Here is a 20,888-nt window from a genome sequence, read left to right on the forward strand (position 1 = left end):
GCTTCTCTTTCCTCATTTGGTTAACTTCCACTTGACCTTAAAAAGTCTCTTCTTTCAAGGAAGAATCTCTTTCTCTGGGAAACCTTTCTGGTTTTCCATTTGACTATTGTTGTTTGTTTTGTTTTGGTTTTTGGTGCTCTTGTAGCATTTACCAAATGGTATTGAAAGCATGTTCAGGACCCACTAGTCAATGAGCACTTGGAGGGTCTCTTTTCCTATCACATGGTAGTTCTCAGTAAATGTTTCCTAAATTGCTGAACTCAGCTGTTTTTCTTTATAGGTCTGTTAGCTAGCTTCTAATATGGATAGGCAGAGGGAGCGGAAGGAAAACAAGGTGGCTGCTGCTGCTTCAACTGGTGTTGACCAATATTAGACCTTAGTAGGAGAGACTGAATTGGGTCATTAAGAAACTGTTGTGGGGGGGCGGTGGGGAGGTTCAGGAAAATGAAGTAGTGTTAGAGGAGATGAGATAGTGATGGGTGATAAGTATGGTAGGAGGGCACAGATCACACTAATTATCTAGATCTGCATTTTAATTGGTGCCTTAAAAATTCTTCAAACAATTATTTTCCCTGTAACAATAACTCTGTTATATAAGACTAGAAAAAACCTTGTTACCAGTGCTCGAAAACTTAAGATTGGGTAATGAAGATTTGGTAAATCATCTTTGAAAGTTTCCTGCTCTGCTCTGCAATATGTAAAAAAATATAATCCAATTAGGAATTGGTTATATTGCCTTTTTATTTTTCATTTATTTAAAAAAGATTTTATTTATTTATTTGACAGAGAGATCACAAGTAGCCAGAGAGGCAGGCAGAGAGAGAGGGGGAAGCAGGCTCCCCGCTGATCAGAGAGCCTGATGCGGGGCTCAATCCCAGGACCCTGAGACCATGAAACCATGACCTGTGCCAAAGGCAGAGGCTTAACCCACTGAGCGACACAGGCGCCCCTATTATTACCTTTTTAAATAAAGATGCTGTTAGGTTACCAAAGTAATTTTGATGAGTATTCCAGATGTTTAGTACAATGGTATCTTTTTCAATAAAGAATACTGCCTTTGTGTCTTTACTCTAGAAGCTTACAAAAATTAATGTCTGTTTTACAGCTGTAGTTTTAGATTAAACTGCTGCAAGTGGTTTTTATGAGGTGATACTTACTGCAGGCAATGCTATGATGGCAGTTGGATTGCTTAGTCAGAATTTATTATTGCTCCCTGGTTTGCCCAGTCTTGAATACAGTTTCTAAAATTGAACACCTGTATCCTGTAAGCAAGCAGTGTTTTAATTAAGGAACAAATAGTTTGCTCACTCACATGTTGTATAAAGAGGAAAAGAAAAATGCTAAAGATTGAGAGAGCTAATTTGAAATGATGTGTATTTACTTTATGTTCAGAAAGGACAATAACCATGAAAGAAAAAGATATATTTCTTGTTTAAAAATAAAGAGTTTCTTCGTTTTGTTTCATAGTGCTCAGGGAAGCAAATCTCAAATGAGGAAAAATGCTTAATGGAAGGTGGGATAATCTAATTTAAAGTTATTGTATTTTCTGATATATATTTTACAATTTGAAAAACGAAGGAAAGAAATCATGTGCAGGATAAAGACATAAGTGTTGGCTGCAAGGAATTGGTTATATATTTAAGCTTGCTTTGGCACGTTTGGTAGGCTGAAAAATGGGCTCTTCCAAAATGTCCCCATTCTAATCCTTGCAATCTGTAATGTTACTTTGTTTGGGGCTGGATTGTGTGTGTGAGGAAGTCTTTGCAAATGTCATTAAATTAAAGGTCTTGTTATGAAGAGATTATCCCGGATTATCTGGGTGGGCTCTAAATGTCATTCTGTATCTTTTGAGTGAGGCAGAGGGAGATTACTTATACAGAAGTGGAGGCAGTGTGGCCACAAGGGAAGGAATGCCAGCTGGAAGAAACAACAGAATTTCCAATAAAACCTCTGGAAGAAGCACAGCCCTGCCAGCACTTTAATTTCGGCCCAATGGTACTGATTTAGGACTTTGGGCCTCCAGAAGTAAGAGAGTATGGTAATTTGTTAGAGTTGTAGGAAATTGATACAGCAATCATTTTTCAAAGTGCAAATGGACTTTTCTAAACAACTCCATTTACGTAAACTCTTTCTCCTTTGGTGGGGGAGCTGTAATTTATAACTTACTCATATTAGTCTTTAATTCTATTTAAAATATTCTGTACACCAGGCAGTTTTTATGATTAAAGCAACTGGTGAACATTCTTTGGCACAGAACTTTGAAGTTTTAGCTCAAAATAATTTATATTTAAAGCCTCCTTTTTTGGGTAAAGTGTATTATCCGGTCTGGAAGCTCCCTTGTGGTTGCTTTGTTATAGCTATACTTTGGTAAGAATACAGTTTAGACTCCTAAAATTTTACAACACAGGGCCAGCCTTTTTGGCTGCACAGTTTCTATTTAATATGAATTTTTCTTTCGGTAAACTACAGAAAATGTACACGTGAAGCTTTTACTGAGAATTATGTTACCAGTTCACTGTGACCCAGCACGTACTAGGGTCTCAGTTAAGACTTTGATGTGTTGGGACTCTGATCAGATGATAAATAAAGGCCATGTAAGATCTTTTTTTTTTTTTTTCTTTTTTTAAAAGATTTTATTATTAGAGAGTGCGAGAGCATGAGCGGGGGTGGGGCAGAGAGAGGGAGACAAGCAGACTTCACACTGAGCAGGGAGCCCAATGCAGGAATCATCCCAGGACCCCAAGATCATGACCTGAGCTGAAAGGCAGACACTTAACTGACAGAACCACCCAGGCACCCCTCGTCCTATACACTTAATGATCAGACTCAGGTGTACCTGGCCTATATTATCTTAGTCCCTCAAAGATTGTGTTCGAAGAGGGAGGGATAATCCAAGAGACATCTGAATGTCTTTGAATGTTCTGCAAAACTGTGCTTCAGGATGAGCTTCTTTATGTTACTTTATGTCCCTTTTTTAAAGATTCTACAAGTTTTTAATAAAGTCTGGGCCAGCAATGTCTCTATTTAGTATTTCTCTTTTTCTTTTAAGCTTCCAGGAGCTACACTTAATATTCAGCCCACACAGTTTACTAGCAGTAGGCAACTGACAAATCTCTTTCTGGCAATTTTTTGTTACTGAAAAGGCCTTAAAGAGTAGTCTTGGATTAATTGGCCTGCTGTTTGATTTTTTTTTTTTTTTTAATCACATGAAGCACATAACCAAACATTTTTATGTTTTTTTCTAAAGTAATTTAATCTTTTTAAAAAGTGATTAATGTAATATTTTTAGTACATTAGGGAGTGGCTAAGTAGTTTTTCTCCCTGATCTTTTATATTTTGGGTGGCCGGGGGCTGAGAAATAAGAATTCTTAATTTATTGAAATAAATCAAGGAAATGATGCCCTCTTTGTTTTATGACCATCATTCATGAAATATGCCAGGCACTTTATATGAACATCTCATTCAACTTTGCCAATGACCCTGAACATTTCTGTCACTTTGAAGATTTAAAAAAAAAAAAAAAAAACTTGAAAAATTTGAATATAGGTCCATAACCAGTAGCAGCCAGTATTATGATGCATATGCAAGCTGATTCCGTTCAAAAAAATAATTTACTGTACTTTCTGGGTGTTTTGTTTGTTGTACCATAAAATAAAGACATACCTAAAATACAGAGTTCTCTGTCCTTATTCTTGAGGAATTTATGATTTAGTCCATTTTTCCTTCTAGGGGAGCTAGAGAATGGTCTCAGGAGCAAATGTATGACTTATTCAAGGGAGTTGAGAGTCTTGGGGGGTCTCAAAGAATTGAATGTTTTATTATTTTTATTGTTTTCAGTTTTTCAGAAACCTGTTCTTTGCCACATGTAATCTCTAATAGACTTGACCATGATTTTTTACATTCCCCTTGACCAATTAAAGGATTGTAGATTAGGGGTGGGATTTAAAAAAAAATGGCAGGGGCATCTGGGTGGTTCAGTGGGTTAAAGCCTCTGCCTTTAGCTCAGGTCATGTTCCCAGGGTCGTGGGATTTAGCCCCATGTCGGGCTCTCTGCTCAGTGGGGAGCCTGCTTCCTCCTCTCTCTCTCTCTCTCTCTCTGCCTGCCTCTCTGCCTACTTGTGATCTCTGTCAAATAAGTAAATAAAATCTTTAAAAAAAAAATGGCACTTTAGGAAGCCTCTATTTGCTAGGCACTATTAAAAGAATATGTATGTAGGAACAGTGTTGTGATTAGTGGTTAGGTCCTTAGACTAGTCTTCAGAAGACTAATCCATAATGTGATTGAACCTAGCATGCAAATTTTTCAGTAGTTCATACAGTTCATTAAATTCATTACTTAAGTATAGTATGTTTTTAGGGCGCCTTGGTGGCTTAGTTAAGTGTCTGCCTTGAGCTTCGGTCAAGATCTCCAGGTTCTGGGATCAAGTGCCACATCCGGCTCCCAGCTCAGCAGGAAGTCTGCTTCTGCCTCTCCCCGTGCTTGTGCTCTCTCCGTCTCTGTCTCTCAAATGAATAAATTAAAATCTTTAAAAAAAAGTTTAAAGGATAGTGTGCATGTCTTGTCTTTTTTTTTTTTTTTTTTAAGATTTATTTATTAGAGGGAGAGAGTATATGCTTGGGGGTGGGACAGAGAGGATGGGACGGGGGCCAGGGGGAGAGGGAGGATCCCAAGCAGGCTCCACACCCAGTGACCTGAGCTGAAACCAAGAGCCTGACACTTAACTATGCCACCCAGGCACCCCTAAGTATAGTATTTTTTTTTTTTTTTAAGATTTAATTTTAATTATTTTGGAGAGGCGGGGAGAGTGAGCGAGCATGCAAGCAGGGAGGGGCAGAAGTAGAGGGAGAGAGGCAGACTCCCTGCTGATCTCGGAGGCCAATGATCGTGACCTGGGCCAAATTTGAGTATTGGCTGCTTAACCACCTGAGTCACCCAGGCACCTCTATAGTATGTTTTCAATGGAAAAGCTTAGGATGGAAATTTGAGTTTCCAAGCTGGGGACTTAATGTATTCTGGTCCTGAAAATTTATTTTTTAAAAATTGTTATTTTTTTATTTTTTTTTTTTAAAGATTTTATTTATTTGACAGAGACACAGTGGGAGAGGGAACACAAGCAGAGGTAGTGGGAGAGGGAGAAACAGGCTTCCCACCGATCAGGGAGCCTGATGTGGGGCTCAATCCCAGGACCCTGGGATCATGACCTGAGCCGAAGGCAGATGCTTAATGACTGAACCACCCAGGTGCCCCTAAAAAAATTATTTTTCTTAAAGCTTGAATTACAATGATAAATTTTAGGAGCCAAATTTATAATAGAATGATAAATTTTTAAAAGCTGTATTCTTGTTTTCCTGAAAGTAAACACAAAATTTCTCAGGCAGGGATGGATTAATTATTAAAGTAATAACCCTTTTGCCCCAGTTCTTCCCTCTCAGTGATGCAGTGAAACCCGGATGTTCATTTGGTAGGTAAGGAACCTGAAGAACATGAATCTGAGAGCTTGTTAGATGTTTGCTCCCTCCTGAAAGAGGGAGGGAGACCTTTGCTCTCAATATGAACAAATTCTCCGTGGTTACAGAGGGGAAGATCCTGTTTCTTACACTTGGAATGTAAATGAATGTGGGGAGGGGTAGGGAGATCAGATAGGTGTTAGAATTTACAATCCGTGAATGTCTCCATAGTCTTATACCCCCTGAAGTATAAACACATACTTCTAAAGAGGTAAATCTCTTATCTATTCAGTTATCTTTAATTTTTCAAGACTTCTCTTTTGTAGGACAGATTTGTATGCTCTGGTAGCTCTAACTATGTAGATACATAAAGATACTTTCTCTATACATAGAAAATAGACCAACTGATAGATTTTCCCTTTGTCTTTTTTACCATGTTATTTTGAAGTATGTGTGTTTGGTTATGAAAATATGAAATGTTAAGGTTGTCTAATTTTAGCTCCTTTATTGAATGATCACTGCTGAGTTCTACAGCAAATATTTATTAACTCCTATATGCCAAGCACAGTGCAGGGTTCTGGGGATATTGTGGTGAATAAGATAAATATTCTGCATTCAAGGGGCTTAGAGACTATAAAAGTGCTGTGATGAAAAAGGAAAAGAGAGGAGACATGAGCAAATGGCAAAGATAGAATTTTGTTAGAACACATGAAGGAGGTAGCAATGGCAAAATCTTAGGGGGAGGGGTGGGACCAAAGCATTCAGTTCCAGATGGAAAGGATGTACTAGTAAAAAAATTCTAAAATGAGAATGAGCTTGGCAAGATAGATAGAAGGATGGCAGATATGGGTGAAACCTAGTGAACAGAACTCAAAATCACAAATGTACATTTAGGTGTTTGGATTTTTTTTTTTTTTTCTGGTATTGCTGAAATCGGGTCATGTTCTATGTATTTTGCCCTTCAACGTGTTTTTTTTTTTTTTTTAGATATTTTTTTTTTTTTTTTTTATTTGACAGAGAGATCACAAGTAGGCAGAGAGGCAGGCAGAGAGGGAGGGGGGAAGCAGGCTCCCCGCTGAGCAGAGAGCCCGATGCAGGGCCTGATCCCAGGACCCTGAGATCATGACCTGAGCCAAAGGCAGAGGCTTTAACCCACTGGGCCACCCAGATGCCCTTGCAATGTGCTTTTTAAAAAGTTAATGTATGTTGTATATGTATGTTGAATTCTGTGTCAGCATGTATAGTTTTGTCTGTATCCCGTGTAGCCATATTCCTGTTGACAGACACATGCAGACTTTTACGATTTTTTTGCTATCACAAACAGTGCTGTGATTACCATTCTTGCGTATATGTTTATTGCATACCTGTATGAGAATTTTTGTTGGATAGATTTCCTGAGAGAAGCATTACAAGGTCAGAACTTTTGACGGATTCAGGCTGCTTTGAGAGGTGAAGATTCAGCCAATACAGTACAGTGTTAGTTTTGATTTGGCAAAAGATCAGAGACCGTTCTTTCGGTATATTTTCTTTCATTGGCATCTATTTTTCAGATACAGTTTTTTGATTCATAACCGTTAATTTTATTGAATTTTTAAAAAAGATAAATGAGATTATTTCAGAGTTTAAAGTACCTGTGTATGTTAAAAAAATATATATGTATATGCATATATATGTATAAGTATGTATATATATGTATTGAAGTTCTGGGCTAATGTGTCTGTCTACTATTAATACTTTTTTTTGGGAGTAAATCATATTTTTTCTCATTTAAAAAAAATTTAAATTAACATATAATGTATTATTAGTTTCAGAGGTAGAGGTCAGTGATTTATCAGTCTTATGTAACACCCAGTGCTCATTACATCACATGTCCTCCTTAATGTCCATCAACCAGTTGCCCCAACCCTCCCTGCCATCCCCTCTCAGCCCTCAGTTTGTTTCTTACGATTAAGAGTCTCTTATGGTTTGTCTCCCTCTCTGATTTCATCTTGTTTTATTTTTTTCCTCTCTTCTCCTGTGATCCTCTGTTTTGTTTCTTAAATTCCACATATAGTGAGATTATGTGATAATTGTCTTTCTCTCATTGCCTTATTCTGCTTAGCATAATACCCTCTGGTTCCACCATGTCATTACAAATGTCAAGACTTCATTTTTTGGTGGCTGAGTAGTATTCCATTGCACACACACACCCACACACCCCACCCCATCTTTATCCATTCATATCTAGGCTCTTTCCATAGTTTGGCTATTGTGGACATTGCTGCTATAAACATTGGGGTGCAGGTGCCCCTTCAGATCACTACATTTGTATCTTTGGGGTAGATACCTAGTAGTGCATTTGCTGGGTCATAGGGCAGCTCTATTTTTAACTTTTTGAGGAAGCTCCATACTGTTTTCCAGAGTGGCTACACCAGCTTGCATTCCCACCAGCAGTGTAGGAGGGTTCCATTTTCTCTATCCTTGCCAGCATCTGTTTCCTGACTTGCTCATTTTAGCCATTCTCACTGGTGTGAAGGTGGTAGCGCATTGTGGTTTTGATTTGTATTTCCCTGATGCCAAGTGATGTTGAGCGTTTTTTCATGTGTCTTTTGGCCATCTCTGTATCTTTGGAGAAATGTCTGTTCATGTCCTCTGCCCATTTCTTTCTTTCTTTTTTTTTTTTTAAAGATTTTAAAAATTTATTTGACAGAGATCACAAGTAGGCAGAAAGGCAGGAAGAGCGAGAGGAAGGGAAGCAGGCTCCCTGCTGAGAGAGCCCGATGCGGGGCTCAATCCCAGGACCCTGGGATCATGACCTGAGCCGAAGGCAGAGGCTTTAACCCACTGAGCCACCCAGACACCCCTCTCTGCCCATTTCTTGATTGGATTATTTGTGCTTTGGGTATTGAGTTTGGTAAGTTCTTCATAGATTTTGGATACTAGCCGTTTATCTGGTAAGACATTTGCAAATATCTTCTCCCATCCTGTTGGTTGTCTTTTGGTTTTGTTGACTGTTTTCTTTTGCTGTGCAAAAGCTTTTTTTTTTTTTTTTTTAAATAAGATTTTTATTTATTTATTTGAAAGAGAGAGATAGAGAGAGCACATGAGTGGGGAGGAGAAGGAGTAGCAGGCTCCCCAGTGAGCAGGGAGCCTGATGTGGGGAGATGTGGGGCTTGATTCCAGGACTCTGGGATCATGACCTGAGCCGAAGGCAGAGGTTGTTAACTGAGGCACCCAGGCGTCCCTTGATTCCCCTGCCTTAAATAGTTCCCTTTCTCCTATTGATTATGTAACCCAGAGCCCCTTTTTGTATCTTTTATATGGCACTCAAGAATTACTAGTTCGTTGTATGCATGTTTGTTCTGTTTATTGTTGGTATTTCTAGCACCTTGTACAGTGCATGGTGCGCAGTCGATAAATTAGTATTTGAGTGAGTGAATGAACTCATGATTTCTAAACTTATGAAAGGATTAGGGAAGGAGAGGGACCCACCCAGATACATAGGCCTATTCTTAGGTCCTTTGGATAGAAAGACTTCAGGAAAATTGATAACCTGTAAATTAAATTATTGGAAAACTGTCCTAGCCCTGGATAACTGACTGGAAAGCTTTTGTCTAGGTCAGGAATATACATGCGTACCCCAATTTGAAGATGCCTGGTTAAATCATGTTAAGATCAGCTTTAGTAAGCAGTCATTCTCTACTGTTACATATCATGTAAGGTTCATTTTTTCCTGAGTATCTTCCCTCAGTCATTTATTTAACTTCTGTTAGCGTGGGAGAAGAGATTAAGTTGTATTTCAGTCAAGCCAGAAGGGTAGATATGTAAGCAACTATAATGCGATATAAATTGTACTTTGATTTTTTAAAAATTTATTTATTTATTTATTTGCAAGTGTAACCATTTCCTCTGGCTTCTTTCAGACTTTTTTCCTTCATCTTTGAATTTCTGTGGTATGAAAATTATGTGCCATGGTGTAGTGTTTTTGGCATTTATTCTGCTGGGAGTTCTCTGAGCTTCCTGGATCTATGATGTGATATCTGACATTAATTTTGGGAGTCATTAAAACAGTATGACTGTTTTAATGATTTCTTCTGTTCCTTTCTCCTCCTCATATTCCCATTACATGTAGTTAAATCTTTTGAGGTTAATCCACAGTTCTTGCATATTCTGTTCTGTTCTTTTTTTTTTTTCAGTCTTTGTTCTTTTTCCTTTTCAGTTTTTGAGGATTCTGTTGATCTTGTCATCCTCTAGCTCAAGAGCTCTTGCCTGAGCAGTATCTAGGCTACTAATAAGCCCATCAAAGGCATTCTTCATGTGTGTTACAGTGTTTTGATCTTTAGCATTACTTATTGTTTTTTTCTCAGGATTTCTATCTCCCTGCTTACGTTGCCCATGTGTTCTTATGTCTACTTTACTCATTAGAGCCCTTCACATATTAATCATAGTTGTTTTACATTCCTGGTGTGATAATTCCAGGACTGTTTTGCCATGTCTCCTTCTGATGCTTGCTTTGTGTCTTCAGATTGTGTTTTTGCCGTTAGTATGCCTTGTCATTTTTTTCTAGATGGCCAGACATGATGTAGTGGGTACAAGGAACTGCTGTAAATAGGCCTTCAGTTATGTGGTAGTGAGATGTAAGGGGAGAGGTAGGGCTCTGTAGTCTTATAATTAGGTCTCAGTCTTTTAGTGAGACTAATACTATGGACTGTGAGCTTCATTAGTGGTTCTGTTATTTTCCTCCCCCCTTAGGTGGGACAGGATGGCTAGAATAGGGTGGAGTTGGGTATTGCCCTTTCCTAGGTCAGTTAGGTTCTGATAATATCCCAGTATGTTTGGTTCTGGTTAACTAGTTTTTCCTAAGGGTAGGCCTTGTTAAGAAGAACATACTGCTCTGGCAAGCATAAGGGGGATTTTTCCTATTATTTCCTGTGGGAATCTGGTCAAGCTTCTGGAGGTAAATTTCATAGAATTTTGGGGGTTCTCCTATGACTGAGTCCTCCTGGAGTTTTTAATATCAGATTTCTTTGCCCTGAGCCTCTAGCAATTTTTTAAAGATCTTATTTATTTACTTAGAGAAAAAGCAGGAGGGGTAGAGGGAGAGTGAGAGGATCCCAAGTCGACTTCACGCACAATGCATGGAGCCCAAGGTGGGACTTCTTTCATGACTCTGATATCATGACCTGAACCAATATCAAGAGTTAGATGCTCAACCCACTGAGCCACATAGGTGCCCAGCAATTTTTTTTTTATTGCACTTCAGACTTCTCTACCTGACACTAATTCCTGTTGGAGTTTCCACTCCTGAATTGCTCTGGTAAGCTGAGATTCCCTGTATTTTGTCTTTCTTGTCTTAGGGGCAGTGGTTTTCTTGGGTTGTCCCCTTGCTTATGGACTCAAGAAGAGTTTTTGATTTTTAGCCTCTACAGTTTTTTACTTGTTAGGACAAAGTGGTGACTAACATGTGGAACTGGAAACCAGAAGTCTAACCTTTTTCTTGTTTTAAAAAAGACAAACTAGGGGTGCCTGGGTGGCCCAGTTGGTTGGGTGTCTGACTCTTGGTTTCATTTCAGGTCGTGAACTCCAAGTCGTGGGATTGCCTGTGGCCAGCTTTGCGCTCAGTGTGGTTTCTGCTTGTCCCTCTTCCTCCCTCTGCTCTCTGCCCCCAACACACGTGTGCTCTCTGAATCTCTCTCAAATCTTTGAAAAAAGATAAACTTATTAAATCTTGCTATGTATAACACGTAAGAATTTCTCATCTCTTTTTGCATATTCTCCTCATTCTGGGTAGTCACTTCTTGGGGGTGCTGTCTTGAAAAAGCTTCTGAGATAACTTTGAGCCCCTTGCAGAAGGATTGCGTGATCTGCCATACATGTGAAGACACATAAGTCAGCATGAAAGTGCCAGGTATTTTCAGTCACTAAAAGAATATTGTGAATATCGTATTGCTATTTCTTCAGCTTTGGTTATTGAAGCTGCAAGCTTTCAAAATCTGCCTGTAACTAAGTTTTTTATCAGATTTATTTTCTATTTCTGCCAAGTTATCTTGTCCAGACTGATGCTCACTTTTCATTTGTACATTCTCTCCACAAAAGTGAGAGCCTAGTTTGTGCAGTTTGTTGGATATCTCTTATTCAAGTATAATTGAGGTGTTATAAGTTGGGTATTGGGCCAGGTAGACCTAGATCTTTTTCTGTTGTACTGCAAAGATCACCAGGAAGTGGTCATCCAGGAAGCACATACCTGTTGCTGCAAAGAATTTCTAAGATTACTTTTTCTGACCTAATTTCTCATCTTTGCTGGCTTCATGTCTTCTCTCCGTCCTTTCAGGTTATAGTTATTCCTAGGTGACCCATTCTTGTTTTCTCTGTCTATATATTAGTAATATCTGTACATAGATAACTCCCAAATACTGTTCATTAAAATGAGAGTTCATTCTCTTACGAAAAACAGAAGCTGTATGTGTTTCACATTCTTGGCTTAGACAAGCAGAAATGCAGCTTCTAACCAAGTGAAAATAGAAGAAAGGTTTTAAGTGATTTTGGGGAAGGGTAGAGTTTAGATTAAATTTAAATGACACAGTATATTGGCATAAAGAGGAACTAGTTCTTGAAAGGTTTTCTGTTTAGTGACTGCCAAAAGTAGAAATCTGAGCTTCCTTTTACACAGATAGAGCATGGCCTTTAGGCCATGTACTATGTATATTTATGTATATACTTCTGTGTGTGTTAATTATGTCTTGAGACAAAAAAAAAAAAAATGGAATTTTTAAATCTTAGTTTCCATTGACCCTCCCTGGCCAGGTCACAGGAGAGGCCACTAGATATTATTGAGATCTACACTGCTGCTATGTTCTCAATAGAGATTGTGGTTTTGACAGTCAGCAAGATTGTATCCTTTTTTTGGGTCTCAGGATAACCTGCTATATTGTTTGGTAAGGTAACAACCATGCAATAGCAGTTAAGACTCCAGATACCAGGAAACATATGATTGTAATATAGACACAAACAAAAAGACTGGAAAACGTATCAAAGCCACAGAAATCCTAGTTTTGCCAAATACAGGAAAATCTGCATCTACAACTAACTTGTGAATTATTTCCTGAATCTTGTTGCCACGGGAATACAAATATCTAAATCAGATATAATTTGGTTATATGCAGGAGAGCTGATATCTCTAGAAGTGAGCCTTCAGCAGAAGGCTTTTATTTGATGGTTCCCGTTAATTTGCTGGGGGAGCTTTCTGGAGACAGAAGAAAGGACTATTCTGTTTATAGTGGACCTTAGGTTAACAGTTAAAGGTTGGGACATGGGATTAGGATTTGAAATTATTAGAAATTCCACCCGAGTAATTTTAGTTCTCTGAGAGATTCATTATGTTGTGGTAGGATTTATGGCAGAAATAATGGCACATGTATCTACCAGGAAGCACAGAAAGCTCAAGGAATTTTTGCTTGTTTGGGAGTCCACTAGTTCTGATAAGCAAAACAACTGAGAATACTCAAGGTACACTCAGTGGATGGCCTTGAAATTGTAAAACTTCTTTTTTAAAGGATTTTAAAAATTTATTTGAGAGAGCATGAGCAGGAGGAGGGGCAGAGGGAGAACACACTCTCTGCTGAGCAGGGAACCCGATGCAGGCCTCAGTCCCCGGACCTCTGATAATGACCTGAGCTGAAGGCAGAGGCTTAGCCGACTAAGCCACCCAGACACCCCAGTCTTGAAATTGTTAAAAAAAAAAAAAAAAAAAAAAAAATTTCACAACTTGCTCATTTGAAACGTTTCATTATATTTATTTCAAATTTTGTGCTTGGGCAAGGGAGAAACTTCATATGGAATGTGGCTTTTGTTAAAAGAAGAGGCAAGGTATATAGAATTTTAGAGGGGGCTAGCATCGAGGTTAAGTTTCAGGGAAGTGCTTTTAGTTCTCAAAGCAAAGTTGCGCTAATTGGTGATTGTGTGAGTTCTTTTTCTTTTTCATTTTTTAAGATTTTATTTATTTATTTGACAGAGAGAGACACAGTGAGAGAGGGAACACAAGCAGGGGGAGTGGGAGAGGGAGAAGCAGGCTTTCCGCTGAGCAGGGAGCCTGATGTGGGGCTGGATCCCAGGACCCTGGGATCTTGACCTGAGCTGATGGCAGACGCTTAATGACTGAGCCACCCAGGTGTCCCAAGAGTTAGTTTTCTAAGACCATCTTCTTCTCATGTATCCTAGATCCCATTCCCCTATTCAAAGACAAGCATAGAAATTGGCCTTAACATTGTTCAGTTTATTCATAACTTGAGGGGAGAGGCAGAATTAATATCAGGGTGGTGAGGAGACCTTGAAATCACATTAGGTGGTGGGCAATAGGCAGAACTAGAATGTTTGGCCAAAAGGAAAGAAAAATCAGGTGGGATACATAACAGTACCCAAATATTTGAAAGGCTGTCATACAGAAAAATTATTAGTCATAATCAGTGTGCCTCCAGAGGGCAGCTGTGGGATGAATAGGTAGCAGTTTTGGGTTCAGCATTAGGAAGAGCTTTCTGTACATTGTAAACTGACTTACTATATCAAGTAGGGGATTTTTTTCATGAGTGGAGCTGTGAAAGTAGAGGCAGAATGATCAGTTTAAAGTACTATGAAGTAGATTTTGTTATCTCTGGCAAGAATTTACCATACTGGAGAGTCTTAAGTTTTCCTGGTATAGTTCTAAGTTCCAGGACCATGAATTTTAGAAGCATATTTATTGTTTAGGATTAAGACTTGATTTCTGTACATTCAGTAATAATTTTAGGTCTTTCTTTGTGCTACCTGTTAGGCATTCAGAGATTAGGTGATGGTCTCTTGCACTCAGATAGCTCATATTTATAAATGAAAAGATTCTTGCACTTTCAGTTTTTGAAGAGCTGGTGTGTCATTTGATTATTTTTAGGATTCACAATTCTAAAAAATCAGTTTTGAGATTTACTTTCCTTCCGGATGCTGAAATTATTTTTCTTTTCTTTTTATTCTTAGCAATGTCTCAGGCTGTGCAGACAAACGGAACTCAACCATTAAGCAAAACATGGGAACTCAGTTTATATGAATTACAACGAACACCTCAGGTAATGAAAACTAAGATAAATTTGGGGGAAATATGACACATGCGGAAACCGGGATACATTTTTAGAAAATGAAAGCTTGAAAGAACAAAATGATAATAATGAACTTATATATAGGTAGTCTTGTGTATGTTTGGTTTACACTTCATTCATTGATTCAACAAATAATGTCAGTGTATACGCTATACCAGGTCTTACACTAGGCACTAGGTGAAGTGAATAAAATAGATGCGGCACCAGCTTATGGAATTTAGAGACATTAAATGAATAAATCCACAGAAGTACACATTTGAGAAGTGTAAAGGGGGAAAGTCCTCAGTGCTATAATAAATAACAATGGGAGGGGGCACTAGAGAGATTAAGAAGGTAAAGATGGGAAAGACTGGGGGAGGAGCGAGTTTGAAGGAGATAAACATGCTTAAACTGAACTCATTTTGAGATGCCTGTTAGGCAGGCAGAAATGTTAACCTAGGGGTCTGTACTAAATATAAGATTTTGGGGGGTGTCAGCACATTTTAAGCAATGAAAATAGGATAAGATCACCTGGAGAGAGAGATAAGCAGAGGGGCCCAGAATTTCATCCGAGGAGCTTCAACATTTAGAAATAAAGGAAAAAATGGAAAAGGAGCTGGCAGAGGAGACCTCTGAGAAGGAATAGGCAAAGTAAGAAAAATAGGAGATGGAGAGAGGATCAAAATCTAAGAGGAGGCGTCTTAAAGAGGGAGGGTGTAGTTACTGTGTTCAACACTTCTGAGAGGATAAGTAAGGTGAAGATTACAGAAGTGCATGTTGTATGTGGCAGTCTGTACTTCATGACCTTGGCAGGAGTAAATTCACTTGAATAGATTGTGCTGTGTTGAAGGGGGAAAAATGAAAATGTGTAGGTAATTTTTCAGAGAAGTTTCATTCTGTAGAGAAGCAGAGAAATGGGAGTAGAAACTGGAGGGAAACATGGAATTGGGAAGTTTTAAAATTTTGTTTATAAGATGGGAGATAAGAGGTGCACCAAGGACATCCCCGTGGCCTGCTTGGCTTTCAGGTGTATTGGTCAGATTTCACTAGACAGCAGCCCCATGCAGATACTACTCTAGGCTGATCTAGTGGCGAGTCCAGAGATTGCTGAAGCCTGAGAGCAAATAAAGTAATCGAAAGGATATACTTGAAAAGGGAGGAAGGAAGGTACTTTTGATAGGAAGAGGCATATTTTCTCTTTGTAGCAAGAAAAAAGATGATTTATAAAAAGGTCAGAAAATGAGAGAACTCAACAGTGAAATTTGAGGTAGGGTAAACTTTTGAATGTTCAGATATAGGAAGTTCTGCAGATAGAAGAAAAGGTGTGAAATAGCATAGAAAAAAACAAGTTTGTTACAAGAGAAACTTATTGCTGAGGGTGTTGAATGCCAGTTTGAAACTTGTGAAATTTTTAGTGTTACCAGTCTGGTTGATTCCCCCCCTTTTTTCTACCACAGTGCTAGACACCTGCACAGGTACATAGATCAAGAACATGGATGGTCGAGTTTATCCAGGGCTGGGATTTTGCTAGGCAAGTTTTAAAGAGGAAAAGGACAGACTTGGTTACTAGCTGAGTCGTCGTCATACTCTGATAATTTCCTCATTTGTGAAATGGAGGTTTTAATTCCTGAATCAAAAGTTTGTGTGTATTGAATTAGGTAAAAACACTGAAAGTGCTTTCTATAGAGAGGTTGAGACATAATAAGACATTCAAAAATAGTGGTAGTTACTGTAAATGTAAAGATATTTTACTTGAGTCCTTCATGGACAGTATCTTAATGGACAATAGTTTCTGTGTCTTTCCCTGTAGAGGAAACACAAGTGTGGAGAGCCAGTGAAAATAGGAAGTCTCAGTAACATATGGGAAGCCTTTTATTTCTACCTGCACCTTCCTCTTCAGGAGCCACCTATTAGACATCTTTCCTCAATCCATAGGAGCCAGGATTGGTAACTTTAGAGCTAGATAATTTCTGCTCAGTGCCACCTTGTGGGAAAGGTGGGTAATGGTGAAGAAAGCCCGAGTCATCTCTGCCGCTGGGAGATGTGCTGGAATTCTACACTGGAACTCCAAATGCATTTTTGCACTGAAACATTTTTACACATAACAGTTAGAAATACTAATACTGGTACTGTGGATTAAATTAGTTTGTAGGTTAGCCTGAGAACCTGACCACTTTGTATAAAACTGCTTCTGTGGATCAAGACTTAAGATTCAAGAAGTGCTTTCAAAATGAAACCCTGTTAAACTGTGTGTAAATTAGAAATACTTGTATTGAAATCTTAAAATATTTAAATGGATGGCATGAAATATATAGTTTGTTATCAAAATGGTAGAATTTGTGGAGATAGAACAATTAAAGTTTATTTAGCTTTACCTTCCTCATTTTGAAGGTAAGAAGACAATGTTAAATTATTATTTAGAGTCATGTTAATATGGCTGGAACTAGAACGTAAGGCATCTGATTCTAAATTCAGTGTTTTTTTATTATGTTACTTGGCTTTTCAACACATTATTATGTTATTTTTTAGCGTTAAAATAAGATAATTGGTGGGGCTGGGGTGTTGGGGAAGATTATGATAAAACTGAGTTGATAGTGGTGGTGGCTGGGTGATGGGTACATAGTTGATTTTTGTCATTTTCAGTACTTCCGTTATGTTTGAACTTCTCCATAATAAAAAAAAATAGGTAGCATTTAATTTTAAAGTGACTCTTCTATAGGAGGCAATAACGGATGGCTTGGAAATTGTGGTTTCACCTCGAAGTCTACACAGTGAATTAATGTGTCCAATTTGTTTGGATATGTTGAAGAACACCATGACGACAAAGGAGTGTTTACATCGTTTTTGTGCAGACTGCATTATCACAGCCCTCAGAAGTGGGTATGTTGAAATGAGTTATACTAGGTATTTAATTATACCAACATGGTGCTTATATGGGTTTTGAGAAATACGCTCTAAGTATTCATTTGAGAATTGGAAATTTTTCTAAATCTAAGTTTTAATTACTGGAGAATCTTTGTTTTGAAACAGTTGGTTTTATACAGTTTAAAAAGCTTTATAGCATGAGTATTTGTTTTGAGGAAATTACAAAGCATGAAACAATGGTTCTTCCACTTCTAAATTATATAAAAAGTATCTTCATGATTGCTATTTTAATAAAAGAATAAATTAATATGTACTAGTGATTAAATTTTCCTTGTAGGGCATGGATGTCAAGGAAAATTTATATTAGCAAGAAATAGATTTTTATTTCTAAAATGATTACATTTGAATTATCATTGGAAAGTAATAGAATTTTTGCCTGTTGGCAAATACTGCCTGAAGTTCCCAAAATCTTGCTTACTCTCCAATCAGATTTTCAAAGAAATTCAGATTAATCAGTTTAAATTTCTGTGACTGAGTAAAGGTATTAGAATAGAGATAACTATCCAGAAGTTGGATGTTTTTGTCCTTAGCTCAAAGATACTGACATTGCTTACATTTTTTCCCCCTCTTTTTATTTAGCAATAAAGAATGTCCTACCTGTCGGAAAAAGCTAGTTTCTAAAAGATCACTAAGGCCAGACCCAAACTTTGATGCGCTTATCAGCAAAATTTATCCAAGTCGTGATGAGTATGAAGCTCATCAAGAGAGAGTATTAGCCAGGATCAACAAACACAATAATCAGCAAGCACTCAGTCACAGCATCGAGGAAGGACTGAAGATACAGGCCATGAACAGGTACATGGGAAAGAAGGCCAGTGATGGTGGCCATTTTTCTGAATACTTTTATTCAAGTATTGAATTTACTTAGCAGCCTCCACTTTGAAAAAGATACAACGTCACAATAAATAGAAGTTCTGCATGATTTCCTTTCCATGCAGGCATAATATATACCTCCAGGCGTTAATAGGGTTTTTGGTTTACAATACTATTCTCTGTTGTACCCACTTCCCCCTCCAATTACCATTTCTTTTTTTTTAATTTCTATAGCAAAATTGCTTGAAAACTTGTGCTCACTATCTCCAGTTCTTCTCCCATTCTGTTTTGAACCCCCTGTATTCAGGCTTTTTTCCCCTCCCCTACCTCCATATCACTTTATCAAATTTTCCATTGACCTCCAAATTGCAAATTTTAATTACTGAGTCTCAGACCTCATTTTCCTGTCTTCCTCAGCAGCATTTGACAATTTCTCTTTGAATGGTTTTCTTCACTTGGCTTTCAGGAGATAACATTCTCCTGGTTCCTTTTGTATAAATTAGCTTATTCCTTAACTCAAATTTAACATGTCCAATACTGAACTTTTTATTCTTATCCCCTACTCCTCTTCATTCTTGTTCATTTCAGTTGATCGCAACTGTCATTCCACTTGCTTTAGCCAAAAACTTTGGAGTCACCCTTAACATTTTTCTTTTTTCTCACATTGTATATCCCAATCTGTGAATAAATATATATTTAACTTTTTCCATAATATATCCACATTGGTCTAGGCCACCACCATCTTTCATTTGAAGTATTGAAATAGCCTCCTAATTGGTCTTTTTATTTTCCATGCTTTTCCTTACAAAGTCTATTCTCAGCACATCAGCGAGAGTGATTCTGTTAAATTGAAAGTCAGATCATGGTTCTCCTTTGCTTTGAAGCCTCTTATATCTATCTTCTCTTTGCTTTCAGGTTAAATGGCCTTAATGATGGCTTTCAGCACCCTGCATAATCTGGCCACTTTCTTACCCTCATTGTAGTTTCCTTTCTGATACTTCCTATTATATTCAGGCCTCAGTGAGAGTCATCGTTTTCCAAAGTAAGAGATGCCAGTAAAGCCCCATCCCAGTTTAGTGTTTCTCACCTTGGCTGAACATCAGAATCACAGAATGTTTTAAAATTTTAGGACCTCCAGTATCATCCCAAACCAAACAAATCAGAATCTTTGATTGAGTTCCAGGCATTGCTATTTTTAAGGTTCGGAAGTGGTTTTGAAGATGTGCTACATTGTAACTATATTAAACTGACCTATAACTCTATTGAGCAAAGTAAAATAAAGTATTAAATGTTGAATGTATTTATTTTGAAAAAGTTATGCATTTCTAAGAGTTTGAGGGACTTTAGTGGTGCTCATTTTAGATACCATTTTAAGCAGGACAGAGAGTCCCCTTTGCAAAATCTGTTATAGATAGTCCTTTGATTTTGCTTGAACATTTCTAATGGTGGGCGTATGTGATAGAAGCTCCTTTCGTTTGTTCACAACTTTATTACAGTTTCCTTGCTGATCTTCAGATTTCCGAAGCATGGTTTTGTCTCAAGGCCGTTTATACTTCTTATTCTCTCTTTAAGGAACCTTCCTCCAGATAATCCACATGGCACACTCTTTCTTCAGATGTCTGCTAAGTTCCCATCTTCTACCTCAGGACCCCAACCATTTTACCCTCCCTTCTTCATTTTTCTCCACAGAACTTATTCTCTGACATGTATGTGTTACCTGCTACATAGAACAATATAAGCCCTTAGAGGGCAGAGAGACTGTCAGTATTTCTGATTGTTATAATTGCAGTGCATAGAACAATGCTTGGCTTCAGATAGCTGCTCAGTGACTATTTCTGAATGTATGAATTTTTTTAAGTTCTATTATATTGAATTAAAATTAGTTTCTTATGTGTAGCAATCTTGATCTGTCTTTGTCAAAATATTTATGTTGGATTCTTTACTTACTTCAGATTCTGCTTTTTTCTACTAGTTCTTTAAATAGTAAAAGCTAATTTTTTTTTTTTTTTAAGATTTTATGTATTTATTTGTCAGAGAGAGAGAGGGTGTACAAGCAGGGGAAGCAGCAGGCAGAGGAGAAGCAGGCTCCCTGCCGGGCAAGGATAGACGCTAAATATTGACATTCCTAATTACTGTTATTGTTCCTCAAATGACATTTAAGTTTGATGGTGTAGGTCTTGAAATGCTACCTCTAGAATGGTATGGAGTATTATACATATGATTTGATAAATGCAAGATATAATAAGCTATTCATCTCTATTATGAACATTATTTTGAGAATGATGACTGAAATAAATTGACCCAGGTCTGTCAACCTCACACTTTTTTGGAAAGAAGTTTGGGATAAAAATAAATACATTAAGACAAGTAACCCTGTTAGATTACTTTATAATCAACTGAAACAACTTTGCTTTTGCTTTAGTTGTAGATTTTAGGAAATAATTTAAGTGTGGTCTTTATATTTTCACTGTTGTATTTTTCTGTTTCATAATTTTGACCTGTTCATATCATATATATGTATTTTAAATTGTGATAAAAAAGATATAATGTAAAATTTACCATCTCACCCATTTCTAAGAGTACAGTTCAGTATTATAAATACATTCACATTAATGTATAACC

At 37.7% G+C, this 20,888-nt stretch overlaps 1 protein-coding gene across 1 annotated transcript in view; it reads left to right on the forward strand.

Annotated features, from left to right (window-relative positions):
* LOC111150741 (ring finger protein 2) overlaps positions 1–20,888 on the forward strand; it is a 43,866-nt gene that overhangs the window by 17,653 nt on the left and 5,325 nt on the right. The window contains exons 2-4 of the mRNA XM_022508320.1: positions 14,431–14,519; positions 17,248–17,408; positions 18,033–18,248. Coding sequence (XP_022364028.1) covers positions 14,433–14,519; positions 17,248–17,408; positions 18,033–18,248 — 464 coding nt within the window. The 5' untranslated portion in view covers positions 14,431–14,432. The remainder of the gene's footprint in view (positions 1–14,430; positions 14,520–17,247; positions 17,409–18,032; positions 18,249–20,888) is intronic.

The sequence above is a fragment of the Enhydra lutris genome, unplaced genomic scaffold, assembly GCF_002288905.1.
Source record: "Enhydra lutris kenyoni isolate GAN:26980312 unplaced genomic scaffold, ASM228890v2 scaffoldscaffold24, whole genome shotgun sequence".
Lineage (NCBI taxonomy): Eukaryota > Metazoa > Chordata > Mammalia > Carnivora > Mustelidae > Enhydra > Enhydra lutris.